The sequence below is a fragment of the Narcine bancroftii genome, chromosome 2 (genome assembly GCF_036971445.1).
Source record: "Narcine bancroftii isolate sNarBan1 chromosome 2, sNarBan1.hap1, whole genome shotgun sequence".
Taxonomy (NCBI): Eukaryota; Metazoa; Chordata; class Chondrichthyes; order Torpediniformes; family Narcinidae; genus Narcine; species Narcine bancroftii.
The window spans coordinates 210,580,534-210,602,960 of record NC_091470.1 but is presented as its reverse complement, the minus strand read 5'-3'; the positions used below and the strand labels follow the sequence as shown (position 1 = coordinate 210,602,960).

At 42.7% G+C, this 22,427-nt stretch overlaps 1 protein-coding gene across 9 annotated transcripts in view; it reads left to right on the top strand.

The window, feature by feature from the left end:
- The window catches only part of c2h18orf63 (chromosome 2 C18orf63 homolog), a 190,372-nt gene that overhangs the window by 68,571 nt on the left and 99,374 nt on the right, over nucleotides 1–22,427 (top strand). For 7 of the 9 annotated variants that reach the window (XM_069920233.1, XM_069920234.1, XM_069920238.1 and 4 more), the window contains 3 exons: nucleotides 2,786–2,842; nucleotides 8,317–8,428; nucleotides 15,157–15,198. The exons of 1 other annotated variant lie outside the window; for it this stretch is intronic. In XM_069920233.1, the coding sequence (XP_069776334.1) occupies nucleotides 2,786–2,842; nucleotides 8,317–8,428; nucleotides 15,157–15,198 (211 nt within the window). The remainder of the gene's footprint in view (nucleotides 1–2,785; nucleotides 2,843–8,316; nucleotides 8,429–15,156; nucleotides 15,199–22,427) is intronic. One more of the 9 variants, XM_069920231.1, reaches the window with a different exon arrangement.

Here is a 22,427-nt window from a genome sequence, read left to right as displayed (position 1 = left end):
TTTAAACATTTTATGTTGCAATAAAGCATACATCTCTGAAATAAACCTTTTTTTTACCACCGTCAGCAAGTAAATTTTCAAATCTAGTTAGTCTAGGTAACCTTAAGATACGTCCAAAATTATCTTGCAGCAAGGCTTGAATCTGATAATAAGTAAATAACATATTCAAAGAAATTCCATATTTTTCCTTAAGTTTATGAAATGAAACAAAATACCCAGCTTCATAACCATCTTCCACCAATCTAATACCTCTCTGTCCCCATAATTTCAAAAGTTGATTATTCATTGAAAAAGAAAACAATTTATTCTGATAACAAAGGAGTTTTAGCCAAAATTTTACCTTCAGTCCCTATAACATGGTTTTTCTTATGCCATAACTCCATTAGGTGTTTTAATTCAGGTAAATTATAATTTTGCAAAAGTTGAGGATTTCATTGAGGGGTAATTGATAAATTGCGTGGACTCGATGCTGTCGACCTCTGCCATCTCGAGTACTTCCAGCTGCGCTGGATGGGTCACGTCTCCAGAATGGAGGACCATCGCCTTCCCAAGATCGTGTTATATGGCGAGCTCTCCACTGGCCACCGTGACAGAGGTGCACCAAAGAAAAGGTACAAGGACTGCCTAAAGAAATCTCTTGGTGCCTGCCACATTGACGACCGCCAGTGGGCTGATATCGCCTCAAACCGTGCATCTTGGTGCCTCACAGTTTGGCGGGCAGCAACCTCCTTTGAAGAAGACCGCAGAGCCTACCTCACTGACAAAAGGCAAAGGAGGAAAAACCCAACACCCAACCCCAACCAACCAATTTTCCCCTGCAACCGCTGCAATCGTGTCTGCCTGTCCCGCATCGGACTTGTCAGCCACAAACGAGCCTGCAGCTGACGTGGACTTTTTACCCCCTCCATAAATCTTCGTCCGCGAAGCCAAGCCAAAGAAGAATTGATAAATTGATTCATTCTTTGTTCATGAATCAGAACTGCTGCAATTTTAGCCCATACTAAAGGATGATCTACTTCAAACATTCTATTAATAAATTTTAGTTGCTCAGCATCATAATAATTTTGAAAATGAGATCCTCCTAAAGCATATTTCCAAGTCAATTTTTGTAGTGACACACTCGCTAATTTGCCTTTCCACAAAAAAGTCCTCACTAATACATTCAAATCTTTAGAAATCCTTTTGGAATTTTATACGGAATCGATTGAAAAAGATAAAAATATTGATTGTAATATAATTTACTCACCCTATCAAAGTTATTGGCAAATCCTTCCATTGATTTAAATCATATTTAATTTTAGACAATAGTGGCAAATAATTCAAATCATATAAATTATTATAATTATCATTAACAGTTATTCCCAGGTATTTAATTTTATCAGACCACCTACATTTTGTAACCTGTTTACAAGCTGAATAATCTGCCATTGCTAAAGGCATTATTTTACTCTTATCCCAATTAACTTTATAACCTGACAACCTGCCATATTGCTCCAACCATGCTTGAAGATACCCCAATGATTTCATAGGATGTGTTAGATAAATTAAAACATCATCTGCAAATAGATTTATTTTATACTCATCTGAATTCACCTTAATACCTTTAATACTGCCATCCTGCCTAATCATTTGAACCAACGGTTCTATCACCAACGCAAATAAAGCTGGTGACAAAGGACACCCCTCTCTAGTCAGGGATTATGGTTAATAAAGATGGCCATTCAGCCCACAATGTGCTGCTTTCATGATGTTAGGAGGCATGAATCTTTTACTTGTAATTTTAAAACGCCTAGATGGCGCAGCAGTTACTGAGAGAATTTATGGAGGGGATGCTAAATTACTTGGATTGTGAGCACACAGGAATTTCCATTTATTAAAATAAAACTGGGTGACACTTGTGACAGTATGTTTTTGGGAGATAAACTGGAGGAGGTTTTTCAGTGTAGGCTACATGCAAACACTTTAAAACAGATCTTATTTAAAATACTGGAGCTCTGCTCATGCTAGACATGTCGACCTCACAGTCTTCGCAAAAGCTTTGAGCAGTGTCCAAAAGACTTCACTAATGGATTGTTGTTTACAAAAAGGCAACAGATGAAATAAATTGTCGGAGCCACAGACTGTCTGCAGTGGAACTTGCTGTTCTAAGAGGGTCATGTTGTTTTGCAAACAGAGAGAGTCAAACAGGCTTTCTCTCAGAGAGACACACACACACAGATCAGTTCTACAGTTTTACATTCTGCAGCAGCACCTGGGACTGGAACAGGACAAGCTGCGAAGCTTGTGGAAAACTCCATTTGGAAGACTGGTTGTGAGTGCTTATTTCAGACTGGTCAAAGCCCTTGTGGTTCATGCAAGAGGAGAGGACTGGCTGTCTAATGTTTCACTTGAAATAAGAAAAACAAAATGGAACTCTGTAGTGACCTGAAAGAAAGAGGTTATCACTTGGAGAACCCTGAGGGAACAAGTTTCTTTGGCAAGACTCATGAGTTTCACTACCTCATTATACACTGTATGACAAAAACCTCTCAGAGGATGATCATGGAGTACATGTTAATGAAAAACAAATATTTTGTGGATATTCCAGTTGCTTATAATTTAGATACTGCGAACATTTCAATATATATTGTATATTTGTAAAGTGCATAAAGTATACTTTTGTACCGAGGATGAGGAAGTAGGTATTTAAAACTCATTGTTCATGACAAAAGCTCTAAAGGATTTGATTACCATTGACTTTACAGAATCTAACAGATTGCTTAAACATTGCTTTTATATTTTTTAGATACCATTTTATAAGGCAGGAAATATTCAGGTATTTGTTCATAAACACAGAGGAAAGGTAAATTGCTGAATTGATCTTATTTGTGAAATCTTATTGGATATTTCAGTAAAAATTTGTGTTTATATTGGTTTGTTGATAATGTTTTAAAGCTATTGTGTTACACAGTGTACTGATTCAATGGTACATGGGCCTGAATGGTTCTAGCTTTCCAATGTTTTTATAAACTATAGGTTTTCTATGTCTCAGAAGCTTTTAAAAGGCAGGGCTACTGCTTACTTGCAGCTCATGAATTATCTACCAGGTTTGAGGTCTTGATTTTCAAATATCCTTTTCCTCAATTGACAAAAGGGTGCATGGCCACATTGAAGACAGCACTGTATTTCATTATCACAATCTGTTTTCGCTACAAGAAACCAACAGGCCACCATTCCCAGTATTGGTGGCCCGACTGATATACAAATGGCTTCCTACAATAGGCCACATTATTTGCATCTGTGTTACCAGCATCTCAAAAGAGTCTTCCAAATTGTGTTATAAGACCATAAGGAGCAGAATTCAACTATTTGGCCCATCGAGTCTGCTCTGCTATTCAAATCATTGCTGATATATTTTTCCTCTCAACCCCATTCTCCTGCCTTCTTGCACACCCTTTGACACACTTAAAACCTGTCAACCTCAACTTTAAATCTGTCCAATGACTTGAACTCCACAGCTGTCTGTGGCATTACCATTAAAGGCATGCCCTTTTATTCTGAGGTTGTGCCCTTTCATCCTTGCTTCTCCCACACTGGAAACATATTTTCATTGACCAGCTATTCAGCTATTTCATTATGGAAAAATATTACTGAGGAAAAAAACTGAAAGATGTGCTGAAAGCCTCTTTAAAAAGTTGCAGTATCTATTCTGAGATTACTGGAAATGCTTGGCCCTTGACTGCTGAAAGTAAAGATATTCAGGATAATATTGAGAATCTTGAGATCATGCATTGAGAGGAAATAAAACTCCTGCGGTAGAATCATGGCCTGCTTTGTCTGTACAAGAGTCTGTGGATCTCACATTGACATTACAGTATTAGTTACCTCAGATTACAGGGTGTTGAAGAAAGTCATGGTTAACCCTGAGAGACTGTGTAAGTAAAAAGCAGATAAACAGGCATTGTCATTTCATCAAAAATCAACAAAGGACTGAAACATATTTTGGATGGATCAGCTTAAGAAAAATATGTAAAGATTATTATATCCCAAGTGGTCAAATAGTTTAACAAACATTCATTGTGAAAAGTTCATAAACCACTGGACCAACATTTTCATTTTCGTACTCCATATTCTCTTCTCTTTTTTTCTCTAATGTCTGAAAATTCTTAATATATTTGGTTGTCGTCTATAATGCTGTGTTGTAATACTGGTAATTTGAGTATAATCTTGTAAATCCTCCATTTCTAGATTCTTGCACTCTCAGTTTGTTATTTTCATCTATCTTACATTACCCCCTGGAGAAGGGTTCAGAGAGCTCATTGCTGTATCTGACCCGACCTTGTTGGTTTTCGTGCAGTTGGATAATCATGTTGAGGAACTTTGGGGGACATCCGATGCGCTCTAGTATTTGCCAAAGCCCTTTCCTGCTCACGGTGTCGAAGGCTTTGGTGAGGTCAACAAAGGTGATGTAGAGTCCTTTGTTTTGTTCTCTGCACTTTTCTTGGAGCTGTCTGAGGGCAAAGACCATGTCAGTGGTTCCTCTGTTTGCGCGAAAGCCGCACTGTGATTCTGGGAGAATATTCTCGGCGACACTAGGTATTATTCTATTTAGTAGAATCCTAGCGAAGATTTTGCCTGCAATGGAGAGCAACGTGATTCCCCTGTAGTTTGAGCAGTCTGATTTCTCGCCTTTGTTTTTGTACAGGGTGATGATGGTGGCATCACGAAGATCCTGAGGCAGTTTACCTTGGTCCCAACAAAGCTTGAAAAACTCATGCAGTTTGGCATGCAGAGTTTTGCCGCCAGCCTTCCAGACTTCTGGGGGGATTCCATCCATACCTGCTGCTTTGCCACTTTTCAGTTGTTCGATTGCCTTATATGTCTCATCCAGGGTGGGAACCTCATCCAGCTCTAGCCTTAGGGGCTGTTGAGGGAGCTGGAGCAGGGCGGAATCTTGGACTGAGCGGTTGGCACTGAAAAGAGATTGGAAGTGTTCTGACCATCGGTTGAGGATGGAGATCTTGTCGCTGAGGAGGACTTTGCCGTCTGAGCTGCGCAGCGGGCTTTGGACTTGGGGTGAGGGGCCGTACACAGCCTTCTCCATTAACAATGGCGTGAAGCAAGGCTGTGTTCTCGCACCAACCCTCTTTTCAATCTTCTTCAGCATGATGCTGAACCAAGCCATGAAAGACCCCAACAATGAAGACGCTGTTTACATCCGGTACCGCACGGATGGCAGTCTCTTCAATCTGAGGCGCCTGCAAGCTCACACCAAGACACAAGAGAAACTTGTCCGTGAACTACTCTTTGCAGATGATGCCGCTTTAGTTGCCCATTCAGAGCCAGCTCTTCAGCGCTTGACGTCCTGCTTTGCGGAAACTGCCAAAATGTTTGGCCTGGAAGTCAGCCTGAAGAAAACTGAGGTCCTCCATCAGCCAGCTCCCCACCATGACTACCAGCCCCCCCACATCTCCATCGGGCACACAAAACTCAAAACGGTCAACCAGTTTACCTATCTCGGCTGCACCATTTCATCAGATGCAAGGATCGACAATGAGATAGACAACAGACTCGCCAAGGCAAATAGCGCCTTTGGAAGACTACACAAAAGAGTCTGGAAAAACAACCAACTGAAAAACCTCACAAAGATAAGCGTATACAGAGCCGTTGTCATACCCACACTCCTGTTCGGCTCCGAATCATGGGTCCTCTACCGGCACCACCTATGGCTCCTAGAACGCTTCCACCAGCGTTGTCTCCGCTCCATCCTCAACATCCATTGGAGCGCTTACACCCCTAACGTCGAAGTACTCGAGATGGCAGAGGTCGACAGCATCGAGTCCACGCTGCTGAAGATCCAGCTGCGCTGGATGGGTCACGTCTCCAGAATGGAGGACCATCGCCTTCCCAAGATCGTGTTATATGGCGAGCTCTCCACTGGCCACCGTGACAGAGGTGCACCAAAGAAAAGGTACAAGGACTGCCTAAAGAAATCTCTTGGTGCCTGCCACATTGACCACCGCCAGTGGGCTGATAACGCCTCAAACCGTGCATCTTGGCGCCTCACAGTTTGGCGGGCAGCAACCTCCTTTGAAGAAGACCGCAGAGCCCACCTCACTGACAAAAGGCAAAGGAGGAAAAACCCAACACCCAACCCCAACCAACCAATTTTCCCTTGCAACCGCTGCAATCGTGTCTGCCTGTCCCGCATCGGACTTGTCAGCCACAAACGAGCCTGCAGCTGACGTGGACTTTTTACCCCCTCCATAAATCTTCGTCCGCGAAGCCAAGCCAAAGAAGAAGAAGAAAGAAGAAGAAGACATTACCCCCTCCATTAATCTTCGTCCGCGAAGCCAAGCCAAAGAGAAAGAGAACATCTCTTTTCCACATCACTGGTGGTGTCTCAGTTGGTCACCAGTCCCATTATCCTGACATTCCCCAGCCTTTAGCCGCCTTTTCCTCTTTTAAAAACCTCAAATCTTAATATCCACACATGGAAAACATATCAAGTCAGGAAATGAAAGCTACATTTGTTCACTCACACAAATCTAAACCTTGTCATTTCTTAGCTTATTATCTGTTTTCCACGTGCTTGTCTATGAAGCACATAAGGATTTCTCTTTCCCACTTTCTCCAGGTTAAACAGTACCAGAATGGGCCCACCTATGCCTGCCATTTTGTTGGCCATGAGGAGCAATCCATGCTACAAGCCTGGACAGGCAAGGTCCCTCAAATCTTCTCAGCTATATCAATGACCCCTTTGGTGCTACCTCATGCACTCATGATGAGCTCAATAACTTCATCTGCTTTGCGGCCAACTTCCATCATGACCTCAAATTCACTTGGTCCATCACCAGAAACACTCTCCCTATCTTCGATCTCTCTGTCTCCACCTCAGGAGACAAACTCTCAACATCTTCTACAACTCCCACAGCTACCTCGACTACACCTCTTCCCACCCCATCTCCATTCCATTCTCTCAGTTCCTCCGTCTTTATTGCATCTTCACCCATGACAAGGACTTTGATGCCAGATTATCAGAGATGTCTTCCTTCTTCAAACAGCGTGGCTTTCTCTCTACCACCATCAGCTTGGCGCTCATCTCCATTATCCGCATATCTACCTTGGTCCCCTCCAATCCCAGGTACAAGGACAGGATTCCTCTTGTCCTCACCTATAACCCCACCAATTTCTGTGTCCAATACATCCTCATCTGCCATTTTCACCACCTACTACATGATCCCACCACTAGACACATATAACCCTATCTTGACTTTCGCAGGGACTGCTTCCTCGTGTCTCCCTTGTCCACTCCTCCCTCCCCACTAATCGTCCCCTTGGTTCCTACCCCTGTGACTGCAGGAGGTTTTCCACTCACCACCATTCAGGGCCCCAAATAGTCCTTCCAAGTGATGCAACATTTCACTTACGAATCTGCAGGGGTCATCTACTGCATCTGGTGCTCCCGTTGTGGTCTCCTCTACATCGGAGACACTGGACGCAGACTGGAAGATGGCTTGTTGGGCACTTTGCCTCTGTCTGCCGCAATATTGTGCATCAGCCAGTGGCCACTCATTTCAATTCCCCATCCCATTCCCTTGCTATATCTGTCAATGGTGTCATACAGTGCCAGACTGAGACCACCCACAAATTAGAGGAACAAACCTCATCTTTTGACTGGCACCCTCCAACTGGATGGCATTAATATCGACTTCTGGCTTTTTCCTTCTCTGTGCTCTTTCTCTCCTTTACCTTGTCTCCTTTTTCACAGACATGATATATTCTCTCCACTTATCATATCGAAGTAACACCTTTTGTTGTTCTGGATTCCACCCCAGCCAGCATTGCCTGAATTTTGAGATTTCCTGCTGTTGACTCATTATGCTTATTCCTTGAAGAAGGGCTCAGGCCCAAAACGTCAGCAATCTATCTTCGTCAAATCCTATGGATGCTGAAAGACCAGCTGAGTTCCTCCAGCATTTCGGCGTGTTTTTAATTCCACAGATCTTTGGATCCGTGGAATTTCACACATTCAAGTAAAGATTTCAAGAAAAACAAGAAAGGGGGAAAACGTGAGCAGATTATTATAAATCAATTCAGTTTCATTAGCTCTGAAAGTTTCAGCTCACCTATGGTGTTCAGCAATTTGTGCCCCATTGTGATTTTCATGTGACACTTTTGCGAGCAAATTTTATGGGTCTTTTGGAATTAAATGTGTTAAGGGATATGGGATTAGTGCTGGAAAGTGACCCTGAGATAAAAGATCAATTCTATTGTCCTGATTCTATTTCTTATGGTCTTGTTAAAATATTTAATAGTGTTTTTCAATTATGATAGATGGATGTTCCACAAAGAGTGATACCAGCAGTTCTGCAAATCTGCTTGTCCTTTACCTTGGTGACAAGGCTTGCTCCTGACTGGAACAAAGCAGGACACTTACTGATTCATGGTAATTGCCTGGATGTGAAATGGTTGTGCATTTTCCTGTAATTTTCCTATATTGGGGAAGTAAGAACCTGAATAATGTAAGGTCAACAAGAATGTAATTTGAGCCATATGATAATGTTTTGTCATTTATTGCTGGGCAACCAACCTGGAGTTTTTCCATTCAGGTAACATGCAAGACCAATGCCTGAGGAAAGGGGAACCTAGCTAAGGGATTGATTCATATAATGATGCAATTTGCCGACAAATTGTGTGTGTGTAGCTTAATGCTGATAGGGTAAAGCTTGTCACATGGGAGAAGAACTTTTTTGGATTAGTCAAGCCAGATTGTGATGTGGTATACAAACCCATGTAACCATGTTCAGAAAGTTCCTAGATTCTGTTCTGTCCCCTACCAGGGTGATGGACTTCCCACAGACCTGTGTAATGAAAAAAGGAAATTGACGAATGAAAAGTCTGAGTGCTTCATTCCTCAGGAGAGTAAACTGCTGATTCATATCTCACCCCAGAACTGGGATCAAGAATCGACACCGATCCTCCACAATATATTAATTTAATTAAACTGACATCAATGAGAATAAGCCTATATTGGAAAGAAATCAAATTTTCTCTTTTCAGGAAAGCTGCAATCAGAATTTAGGTTTATTGTTAAAGTTCATACATGATGTCACATACATCCCTGAGATCCTTTTTTCCTGCACGTGAGGCAGAATTACCACTCAATGGTAGTGCAAAAAAAATTGTACACAACATACACATGTAAACAAATAAAGAAATCTAAACAAACTGACTGCAATACAGAGAGGAGAGAAAATAACTGAAGTGCAAAAGGAAGCGTCCTTCAGTGAGTCCCTGATTGAATTTATCGTTGAGGAGTCTGATGGTGGAGGGAACCTAGTGATGTGAGTCTTGTGGCACCTGATGGTAGCAGGGATAACAGAACATGTGCTGGGTGTAAGATGGCACTTTCATACTTATTCAAATATTCTTAATTTCAAAGTATCATCTTCCAAAGCATGGACTGCAATATCCCAAGTTGTGTGGCTGTTACTTTTTAAATTCGTTGATAGAACAGATAAACGTTTTGCATAGCTTCTCATTAAGACTTACATAACAATGAATATTAAAGTATTTACTCTATGATAGATATAAAAGGTATTTAGAGATATAAAACATATAAATATGCAAAATCTTAAAGAGATACACAAACTTTAAGGAATACACAATGTATTTAAAGAGATACAAAAGTTCAAAGAAAAATTTCTTGTGCTCACGCTTCCTTCACATCTAGTAGAATGAAAGAGCAAGCCGTTAGCCTGGGCAGATATTCCGACATATTACATCATAGTCACCATGGTAATGCTACAAACAATAGTTGTTTTAAAGAGACAAAATTAATGAAGAATTAAAAACACAAGCTTCTAACCTTTACACTGGGTGGTGTGAATCCTTGATGATTAGAGCTGCTCTCTGACGGCAGTGTTCCCTGTAAATGTGCTTGATGGTGGGGAAGGTTTTGCCTGTGATGTTCTGGGGTGTGTCCACTACCTTTTGTGGGCTCTCTGCTCAGGGATATTGGAGTCCCCTTATCAGACCTGTTTGGCTGTTAGTTTAACATAGTGAGTCAGATTATCATGTGGCTTTTATCTAATTAAATTTATTGCTTAGAAATATTTCCTTTATCTGATATCAAATTGTCCAAACTCCTTTGTTTTACATTAGGTCATATAGTGGGCCCTTTGGTCTAGTCTTTCCATGCCAACAGTCAAGTATTACTGTCAATCCCATTTGCTTTGCCTGATCAAACATCTGCTAAATGTAGCAATTGTATGATTCCACCACCTTCTCCAGAACTGCATTCCAGATATCAACCACTCAGATCTTTCCACTCAGTTCCTATTTTCTCCCTCTTATGCTCCTATGTTTGATACCCATATGATGGAAAAAGGATTCTATCTTCTTTCCACATCTATTTATAATTTTATGCAAATAATTCTGCCTCCAGTAATTAATTTAACAATCATTAAACATAAACACTAATTGAAAATTTTCCATGCATTCACTGTCATAATTGTTGCCTTTTGCTCTGCCAGCTCTTCTAATAACAGGAGTGACATCATCACAGCGATGGTTTCCGACTGGCTGGCATGCTTGCCGTTGCCTCACTGTTTCCCACCATGTGGGAGGTCACACAGGACCCTGTGATGTCCTCACGATCGTCACATCTGCCAGCCATTTTGTGAGCGGGGTTGTTACTTAGTTCGCAGGCTGCTACATGAAAATCCCCTCACCCACCCACCTGAACCGGCAATTGTATTATCTGTGGCTGCTTAGGGCAGCCTACCTCTGTGTTGCTGTGGCTGAGTCTTGATTAGCTGACTAATGTCTACATGGGCCAATTTCAGGTGGTCGAGTGTGATGGCTTCCACTTTGCCGGCAATGTCCAATACACATGTCGACCAGTTATGCCTGGCGACCCTATACAATCTCTCGTATGGTTGTTGGAGGGGTTTCCGGTGCACTCCCCTTCGCACAAAAACATATTCACATGTGTGCAGGTTCTTGGGGACAAAAGGTTTGTGCTGGCCATGTGGTGGGGACTGTGGAGGGGTAAGGTACCTCAACTGTTTCAGAATCACTGTGGGGGTTTCCGGATCTTTGTTGACAGCCAAGACCATTTCTGCTGTGGAGGCATTAAAGTCCTCTTTTGGTGTGGTGCGTTTCCCTAGAATGACCCAAGGCAGTTTATCTGCCCAGTTGGGCCCCTTGAGCCACACTATCGGGGCTCTATTAAGTGTCTGTGGAACCGCACCTCCAACCCACATGCCTGTGGGTGATATGCCATGGCATGGTGGAGTTGGGTTCCAAACAGTTTGGCTAGCACCACCCAGTGCCCCGAGCTAAACTGTGCTCCCCTGTCAGAAGTGAGATGTTCCGGGACTCTGAACCTGGACACCCAGGTATTGATTAGTGCCCTGATGCAGGTCTCTGTGGTTGTGTCGGACATTGGGACTACCTCCGGCCACCTTGTAGAGTGGTCATCCATAGTGATGAGGTATCTAGCCTCACAGGAAATCGATGTTGATATGGACATGGCTGAACCCTCGCCGCCCTGGCTCAAAAGTCTGGGCAGGTGCTTTAGTGCGAGTCGTGCCTCACTGACTGATCTGCTTGCAGAGCCTGTGCCAGAAGAACCTGCTGGCCACCATCTTTAACGTGGTTCTGATGGCCAGGTGCGCCAAGTTGTGCACTGCGTCAAAGACTTGCTGTCTCCCTGCTGCTGGCACGTTGGGTGGTGTTTGCCAGTGGAGACATTGCAGAGGAGCATCTGGCTACCAGGAGTGATGATGACATCCTCCAGCCACAGCCCAGAAAGCACCACCCTGTACGCTGGAATCTCATCCTGGTCATGTTGTGCCCTGGCTACGGCTGAATAGTCTATGCCCTGTGATAGAGTGTGGACGGATTCAATGGTGGGATGGGAGAGTGCATCGGCCACCACATTCTTGCCGGTGATGTGCTGGATGTCCATGGTGAATTCGGACATGTAGGAAATGTGCCTCTGCTGCCTGGCCAACCATGGGTCAGACACTTTGAGGAAAGCAAAAATCAGTGGTTTGTGGTCTGTGAAGACCTTGAATTGTCTGCCTTCAAAAAAGTATCGGAAGTGCCTGGCCGCCAGGTACAGGACCAATAGCTCCCGTCAAATGTGCTATATTTAAGTTCAGTTGGCTGAAGGTGCCTGCTAAAAAAGTCCAGGAGCTGCCATTGCCTGTCGATCAGATGTTCGAGGACCCCTTTGACCACTGTGCTGGAGGCATCCACCATGAGGGCGGTTGGCGCCACCAGCCTGGATAAACCAGAAGAGTGGCGTTGGCTAGAGCGTCCTTCACCTTCTGGAATGCCTCTGAGGCCTCCTCATTCCAGGCAATGTTATTTTTCCCTGCCATGAGTGTGAAAAAACGACGTGTGATCCGAGCTGTTGCTGATATGAACCAATGGTAGAAGTTAATGAAACCGATGAACTCCTTCAGCCTTGCGAGGAGCGAAGTTTCATGCACCGACGAACGACTTCCACCTTCTCAGGCAATGGCTTCGCTCCATACCTGTCGATCTGATGCCCCAGGAATTCAATTGTGTCCCGCCTGAGCTAACACTTGGCGGGGTTGATAATCAGCCTGAACTCTTGTAAGCGGGTGAATAGTTGTCTGAGGTGGGCTGTGTACCCTGATTGGTTGTGGCTGGCAATAACATTATTGTCCAAGTAATGAACAGGAATGGGAGGTCCCGGCCTACCATCTCCATCAGCCGCTGAAAAGTCTGAGCAGCATTCTTAAGCCCGAATTGGAACAGGCCAAAGGGGGTGATTATGGCAGTTTTGGATATGTCCTTGGGCTGCACTGGGATCTGATGATAATCCCTGATTAAATCAACCTTTGAAAACGCCCACATCTTTTGTAAGTTGGCGGTAAAGTCTTGGATATGGGGAACGGTGTATCTGTCCGGGGTGTTGGCCTCGTTGAGGCATCGGTAATCACCACACAGCCTCCATTCTCCTACTGCGTTTGGGATGATGTACAGGGGGATATCCGGGTGCTTTCAGGCCACTGCACTATCCCCAACTCCTCCATTTTCTTAAATTTATCTTTGGCGGTGCAAGTTTTTTGGGGGTGAGGGGACATACCCTGATGTGGAGTGGGGGGCCTTTGGTAAGGATCTGGTGCCTTACCCCTTGCTTTGGTTCCATGGAGGAGAATTGTGGCCACACAATTGAGGAGAGCTCCACCAGGATACATGTTTAGGTGTCGTCGAACAGTGTGATGAAGTCGAAGTGGGGTCTTATACTTTGGCTTCCCCCAGGGGCATTGTTTGAAAAGTTCTGGCTTGCACCAAATGCCTCCCGTTCAAGTCTACCAGCAGGCAGTGGGCGGGCAGAAAATCAACTCTATGGACAGTAAAAGTCCACTTAAATTGGTGGCCAGCAAATCATAGGGTGCCTTAAGTTTGTATCAAAGTAATGATCGCTGCCCTCAGTGCCGGGCATGGCTTGGAATTCTAGGTGTTATAGGCCATGGGGGCAAGGACATTTATTTCCGCATCGGTGTCCATGAGGAACCACCTTCCAGACAGAGTCCCACACGTGGAATAGACTGTCACATTGGCCAACTGTCGTGGGGTTTCCCAGAGACACACAGGGTGGGTGGCATCGACAGGTCCCCTGCACCCCATCCTTGATGGTAATAACAATATGGCTGGGTAGGGGGGATCCACTTGCAACTTTATCAGCTGTGGCTTTGTTGCCAGCTGAAGTCGGGGTTTGGCGATCTGATCTACTAAGGAGCCATTTTCTTTCTTCACTCTCTAGAGCATGTCCGACTGGGCTGCGACTTTCCTCGAGTCACTGAAGTCCTCATCGGCAAACTAGAGTTGGATATCCTCGGGCAGCTTCTCCAGGAAAATCTGCTCAAGTAGCAGGCGAGGCTTGTGCCCTTGGCAAGTGCAAGCACCTCACTCATGAAGGCATTTGGGGCCCTGTACCCCAAAACGTCCAAGTGCAGCATAGCCCGAAAGTGTGGGTTAGTAACTCTTCGAGGGCACCATTTTTGTCTTGGTCTGGAGGCTGCCAAAGAAAATCGATGTCCCTTGCTGCCAAGTCCTGGTCGAGAGAGCTCTCTAATAGTAGTAGCAGGTGTCGGCGTCAGCGATCTGTCAAAGGTGGACCTGAACCTCGGCCTGTTCGAACCATATGTGTGCCCATGATGCCCAGAACGTTGGCAGCATGAGCAAGATCATATGGAGAGTTGCTTGGTCCGTCATGTTCGGGTCCTGTTTGGATCACCAATGTAGTGTGTGTGTGTGCTACACAAGTGTGAAGTAAGAACTCACACACACACAAACACTCAGACTCAGACACCGACACACACACACACACACACACACACACACACACACACACACACACACACACACACACACACACACACACACATATACAGTCCAGTTGAGATCAAAGACTGATTTAATGCTCTGCCAGCTGTGTTTACGTTCACTTCTTGCCTCGGACGGCAGGAGTGACTTCATTGCAGCACCAGCCAATGACTGACCGACATTCCTGCTGTTTCCCGCTGTGTGGGATTTCACGCGGGATGACAGCTTTTGGTCCCTGCGGGACCCTCGTGATCGTTGGGTTTGCTGGCCATTTTGTGAGCCAGGTCGCAACTCGATTCACAGGCCCCTACACACTTTCTTCAAACAAAACACATAGTTTTAACAGGATTAAGATGAAAAACTGTTTGAATAAGATCTTAGGGATGTGTTTTGCTTGTTATCAGCAAAATGAAAAATCAAACTCTACATACAGTATAAATCAACTGAGATAAAAGCTATTGAAAAACAATATGGTTGATGTGGTCTTCAAAATTTTAAACATCCATGGTTGTAATTTATATAGTAATTTGCCATCAGCTGTCAGTATCCTTCACCATGATGAATGGCTGATGGTTAATATTTTGGAGATATTAAAAAATGAATAAGAAGAGTTGTTTCATGCTGTTTAGTACTGAATTCAATACAGGCAAATGTGATCATTTTCACTGTTGAAAATTTAATGCTGGAATATCATTCTTTGAGTCATCTATAAATATGACTGCAAATAATTATATGATTATCATTAATAAAGAATTGCCCCTAAAAATACAGTGCAAATCACTTATAAAAATTGTTATGTTTAAGGGAAAGACTTTTTGGGGAAAGAAGAAAAACAGTATGCAGTAGGTGAGTTGCTTTCTCATAAATTTCTGATACGTTTGTTATTTGTGGGCTTCCCGAAATAATTTTAAACTTTGCAATTACTTCATATCATATCAATATAGAATTTAAATCCATCCTCCACTACACATTAATAGAGTGGCATTAAGTTCTTTGGAATTCACTTAAGTAACGACCCATCGACACACGACATTTCCTTGTCAGAAAGTGACAACAGTGATTGCACTTCCTGAGAAGCCTGAGGCAAGCAAAGCTACCAGCCACCACCCTGTCCACTTACTATTGATTCTATGGAGAGCGTCCTGGCTGTCTGCATCACAGTGAGGTATGATTGCGTTGGGACATTGGATTGCAGGTCAATCCACAGGATCATAAGAGCAGCAGAGGATCACTTGGATCTCTCTTCTTCCCCCCCCCCCCCCCCACCCCAGACACACACACCCCTCTACAATGTTCTACCAGGATCATTGTCTGAAGAATACTCCCAAATTCATTAAAAATCCCTTCCACCCCTCACACAACTACTCCTGTCAGGAAAGAGATATGGAAGTATTAGAGCCAGAACCACCAAACTGAGAAACAGCTTCTTCCCAAGGGCAGAATGACTGCTGAATGACTGATGGACTACTCATAGAAAACCCTCTGAGGCGTTAGTATTTATTTAACAATATTTAATATTTTTATATATGTACTGCAACTTGTTTGTACTTATATGTGCTATGTCTATATATGTGTTTGCATGTTTTAACACTGAGGTCCAAAAAAATGCTGTTTCATTCAATTGCACTTAAAATTATATGATAATATTGAACTTGAATTGGAAAGACATATTCTGTTGAAACATTTAGCCATATAAAATAGTTACCTCCATTATTTTGCCAGATCTGTTAAGCTATGACTTACACCCAGAAAGCATGTTGGTATTAAACTTACAAATCATGCACTTAACACATTTTAAGTCATTTGCACATGAATGATGAATATTGGGCACAGCTTTACAGGTTTACAAGGGAGGCAGCAGAAGGATATTATGTAATCTGGAAGAGAGGAAAAATTTCTGTGGAAGCTGTATCTTTTTATGAAATATTTTGTCATTAAAAAAAAATCTTCACATGAGAAACAGAGGCACCTAAGTAAGGGAGCAGGCCAATGGAAGTAGACTATTAAACATATAATTTGCCCATGCAAGGCACCTTGAGGAGATTTTGAGAGAGGCTATCTATAAAGAGCAAAGCACAGTTTTGTTGGAAAAGGACTCTGCTTCAACAGAAGATGTTAATGCGATTATAATAAATTGTTTGTAGATAAGCAGTTGAATATCAAGGCTGTTGTATGCAAAGCAACGTACCATGAGAGGTTTTTAACATAGTATTTACGGAAAAGGAGGCTGGATATCATCACTTTCCATATCTCAGGAGGCATCTTTCAGCAAACCCAGCTTACTTAATGGTCTACCGAACAGCACCAATTCCTGTTTTCCTCTATGCAATTTGCAACCTTGAAGCACCGAAGAAATACCGCCCATTGTTGTATTCTCAAACATTCTTAAAACCCATGAGGGAAGCTGGAAGAACCAGTTTCAATGCCCTGGCATTGAGGCTCTGGACATGCTGAACCAGATCCAGTGGGCAGGTCATAGCATCTTCTTGAAACTAGAACTCTTCTCCAAGCTCCATCAAAGGAAGGGATAAAGTGCTTCAAGGATGTTTTCAAATATCCTTGAAAAAAATAACTTCCAAATAGTCTCATCTAACTTTCTGCTCTACAACTACTCAAAATGGAGAAGAAATATTGAGGGAAGCATTGCAAAGCCTCAACTCTTCACAACTGGAATAACTATAGCTACAATCAAACAGCAGAAGGAGTCTAGAACAACCCAACCTACATACTCAGCTGCACAATTTACCATCTGCCCTGTGGCAGAATTTGAAGAACCTGTCATCTGACTTGGAGTGGAAGCAAGTCATTTTCAATCCTGGAGGACTATATGTAATAAGAATTCACTGAGCAAAGCTTCAATTGAATTCTGCTTAAACAACTCAAAGTACTTTACATGACTGAACAGTGAAAAAATTGTAAGTGGTTTATTCTTCTTTCTTTGGCTTGGCTTCGCGGACGAAGATTTATGGAGGGGTATGTCCACGTCTGCTGCAGGCTCGTTGGTGACTGACAAGTCCGATGCGGGACAGGCAGGCACGGTTGCAGCGGTTGCAAGGGAAAATTGGTGGGTTGGGTGTTGGGGTTTTCCTCCTTTGTCTTTTGTCAGTGAGGTGGGCTCTGCAGTCTTCTTCAAAGGAGGTTGCAGCCCGCCGAACTGTGAGGCGCCAAGATGCACGGTTGGAGGGGATATCAGCCCACTGGCGGTGGTCAATGTGGCAGGCACCAAGAGATTTCTTTAAGCAGTCCTTGTACCTCTTCTTTGGTGCACCTCTGTCTCGGTGGCCAGTGGAGAGCTCACCATATAACACGATCTTGGGAAGGCGATGGTCCTCCATTCTGGAGACGTGACCCACCCAGCGAAGTTGGGTCTTCAGCAGCGTGGATTCGATGCTTGCGGATTCTGCCAGCTCGAGTACTTCGATGTTGGTGATGAAGTTATTCCAATGAATGTTGAGGATGGAGCGGAGACAGCGCTGATGGAAGCGTTCTAGGAGCTGTAGGTGATGCTGGTAGAGGACCCATGATTCAGAGCCGAACAGGAGAGTTGGTAAGCCCTGACCTACTCAACGTAGCTATGTCATGAGGTCGTTAGCACTTCAGATGTTATGATGCCAAGTCACATGTTGTGTATATATTAAGCCTGATAACATTGTAATAAACTCTTCACTGGCTGACAACTTCAGGTGTGGTCTTATTATTTCAACATGATGGCGTATGAGCACAAATATCATCTGTCACATTGGTATATATAATTATCTGCATAGACATGGTATGATTAGGAACAGTCAGCATGGATTGGTGCATGGAAAGTCATGTTGTCAAATCTTATTGAATTTTTTGAGGAGGTTACCAGGAAAAGTGACGAGATTGATGTTGTCTATGTGGACGTCAGTAAGGCTTTTGACGGGAGGGAGTCACGTGATGGAGTAGTGGCCGGACGGTGAACTCCAGCCCTCTCCAGAAAAGTCGGGAAAAACAAGAGAAAATACAAAGGCACAGAAATAAAAGTTAAAGAAAAGTGAGTATAAAGGTGGAAAGAAGATGGCGACAAAAAAAGAAAAATCAAAATCAACGGTAAGAAGAGAGGAAGAGAAGACAACGGAGGAAGAAAGAGAAGGCCTTACCTGTCCGAAGAGGCCCGATGTGGAGAGAGAAGCCCGCTTCCTCAGGTCGGTAGAAATAGAACTACAACAATGGCTCGCAGAGCCGAGTAAAAGTGCGCAACCGCGCATGAAAAAAAACACACCGACGGGAGGGGGGACCAGCTGGGGAGTCGATCTCCACAGCCGTCAACGACAGCTGCAGAACACCTGCAGCAAGAAGAGACCACAGAAAACAATGAAAACAAGAAAGAAGAGAAGAAAAGGGCAACAAAGAAACAACAGATGGCCAACCCAGAGGAAGAAGAAGAGGAAGAACACAGTGAAATAGATGAAGGGAAAGCCAAAGTAAATGATATACTTTCTCTTGTTAGAGGATACATGGAGTCATTTAAAGAATGGCAAACACAGGAATTCAATGATTTAAGAAGAAGAATAAACAACACAGAAGAGAAAGTGAATAAAATAGATATGACCTTAACAGAAATGGGAAAGAAAATGGACAAGATGGAAGAACGGGCAGTAGCAGCAGAAATGGAGGTAGAAGACTTAAAAAAGAAATTGGAGGAATCTAATAAAAGAACTAAAGAGACACAAGAACTACTAGCTCAAAAAATAGATATAATGGAAAATTATAACAGAAGAAATAACATAAAGATAGTGGGCCTTAAGGAAGATGAAGAAGGCAAGAATATGAGGGAGTTTATAAAAGAGTGGATCCCTAAGACCCTAGGATATCCAGAACTACAGCAAGAAATGGAAAGAGAAAGGGCACATAGAGCATTGGCCTCTAAACCACAACCAAAACAAAAACCAAGATCTATTGTAGTAAAATTCCTAAGATATACTACAAGAGAAAAGGTTCTGGAGAAGACAATGGAAAAAGTAAGAGTGGGCAACAAACCACTGGAGTATAAAGGGCAAAAAATCTTCATTTATCCAGATATAAGTTTTGACCTCCTAAAGAAGAGAAAAGAGTTCAATACAGCAAAGGCGATTTTATGGAAGAAAGGGTATAAATTTATACTAAAACATCCAGCGGTATTGAAAATATTTATTCCAGGACAACAAAACAGACTATTCTCGGATCCAGAAGAAGCACGAAAATTTGCAGAACAATTACAAAAATAGACTGAGGGATGAAGATGGGTAATGAGAGTAAAAATGATCACGATTGATATGTATGTGGGTAAAGACAAAAATAGACTGAGGGATGAAGACGGGTAATGAGAGTAAAAATGATCACGATTGATATGTATGCGGGTAAAGAGGTATAAGAGTGAATAGAGACAATGTGCATACGTGAATGTATCTGTAATTAGAGGAAAATATAGATAGTATAGACAAGAATTAATAAGGGAAGGTAATGGAATAGAGAGAATAAGGAGGGAATTAAAAGAGTGACCTTTGTGACATATGAAAAGTGAAATCTTTTCTGGGGGGTGCTGGGTGGGGGAAAATAGCGGTCACTGCAAAATCAGTTGACGCTTGCGAGTGGATTCGCAAATCCAAATGGAGAGGGGAGATGTGGTTGTCCGACAAGGGATAAAGGACAACTCAGGAGGGGAAGGGGAGATTGGGGATAAAGAAGATAGAAATAGGAGAATAAGGAAAATGTTGGATGTTGTAGGAATGTTGTCTTATAAAGAGTTGAAAATAAGAAAACAGAAATGGAAAAGGAAGAAAGGTAATGATGGAAAGACGGAAAGAGAAGATAAACAAAATATAAAATAGCTACGCTGAACTATATGACTTTAAATATTAATGGAATACATAACCAAATTAAAAGGAAGAAACTACTAAATTTACTGAAAAAGGAAAAAATTGATATAGCATTTGTCCAAGAAACACACTTAACTGAATTGGAGCACAAGAAATTAAAGAGAGATTGGGTAGGACATGTAACAGCAGCATCGTATAATTCAAAAGCAAGAGGAGTGGCTATATTAATTAGCAAAAAAAAGTGCCATTTAAAATAGAAGAGGAAATAATAGATCCAGCAGGGAGATATGTTATGATAAAATGTCAGATATATTCGGAGCTTTGGAATCTACTTAATATATATTCACCTAACGAAGAAGATCAAAAGTTTATGCAAGATATTTTTTTGAAGGTAGCTAATACGCAAGGGAACATACTAATAGGAGGGGATTTCAATCTGAATTTGGATCCAAATATGGATAAAACGGGGAAAAAAATTAACAGGAAGGACAAAGTAACCAAATTTATAACTAAATCAATGCAAGAAATGAAACTTGTGGATATATGGAGGAAACAAAACCCAAAAGAAAAGGAATACTCATACTACTCGACTAGACATAAAACATACTCAAGAATAGACCTATTTTTGTTATCAGCTAGTATGCAGGATAGAGTAAGAAAAACAGAATATAAAGCGAGAATGCTATCGGACCATTCACCCTTAATACTGACAGTAAAGCTAGAGGACATCCCTCCAAGAATGTATTTCTTTGGCTTGGCTTCGCGGACGAAGATTTATGGAGGGGGTAAAAAGTCCACGTCAGCTGCAGGCTCGTTTGTGGCTGACCAGTCCGATGCGGGACAGGCAGACACGATTGCAGCGGTTGCAAGGGAAAATTGGTTGGTTGGGGTTGGGTGTTGGGTTTTTCCTCCTTTGCCTTTTGTCAGTGAGATGGGCTCTGCGGTCTTCTTCAAAGGAGGCTGCTGCCCGCCAAACTGTGAGGCGCCAAGATGCACGGTTTGAGGCGTTATCAGCCCACTGGCGGTGGTCAATGTGGCAGGCACCAAGAGATTTCTTTAGGCAGTCCTTGTACCTTTTCTTTGGTGCACCTCTGTCACGGTGGCCAGTGGAGAGCTCGCCATATAATACGATCTTGGGAAGGCGATGGTCCTCCATTCTGGAGACGTGACCCATCCAGCGCAGCTGGATCTTCAGCAGCGTGGACTCGATGCTGTCGACCTCTGCCATCTCGAGTACCTCGACGTTAGGGGTGTGAGCGCTCCAATGGATGTTGAGGATGGAGCGGAGACAACGCTGGTGGAAGCGTTCTAGGAGCCGTAGGTGGTGCCGGTAGAGGACCCATGATTCGGAGCCGAACAGGAGTGTGGGTATGACAACGGCTCTGTATACGCTTATCTTTGTGAGGTTTTTCAGTTGGTTGTTTTTCCAGACTCTTTTGTGTAGTCTTCCAAAGGCGCTATTTGCCTTGGCGAGTCTGTTGTCTATCTCATTGTCGATCCTTGCATCTGATGAAATGGTGCAGCCGAGATAGGTAAACTGGTTGACCGTTTTGAGTTTTGTGTGCCCGATGGAGATGTGGGGGGGCTGGTAGTCATGGTGGGGAGCTGGCTGACAAGAATGTATAGATGGAGATTAAACCCCATGCTACTTAAAAGACAGGATTTTAGAGAATTTATTGAAAAACAATTAAAAATGTAATTTGAAGTAAATACGGAATCAGTGGAAGATAAGTTTATACTATGGGACGCAATGAAAGCATTCATTAGAGGGCAAATAATAAGTTATGTAACCAAGATGAAGAAGGACTATAATCAGGAAACAGAGCAGTTGGAAAGGGAAATAGTAAACATAGAAAAAAAATTAGCAATGAAGGAAGATACAACTAAAAGAAGAGAATTGGCGGATAAAAAAATAAAATATGAAACATTACAAACATATAAGGTAGAGAAGAATATAATGAAGACAAAACAGAAATATTATGAACTAGGTGAAAAAACACACAAAATCCCAGCATGGCAGCTTAAGACAGAGCAAACTAAGAAAATGGTATAGGCAACAAGGAAAAAAGACAAACAAATTACATATAATCCAAAAGAAATTAAGGAAAACTTTAGAGAATTCTATGAACAATTATACCGAACTGAAAACGAAGGGAAAGAAGGGAAAATAGATGAATTTTTGACTAAAATTGAACTACCAAAACCACAAATAGAGGAACAAAATAAATTAACAGAACCATTTGGAACAGTAGA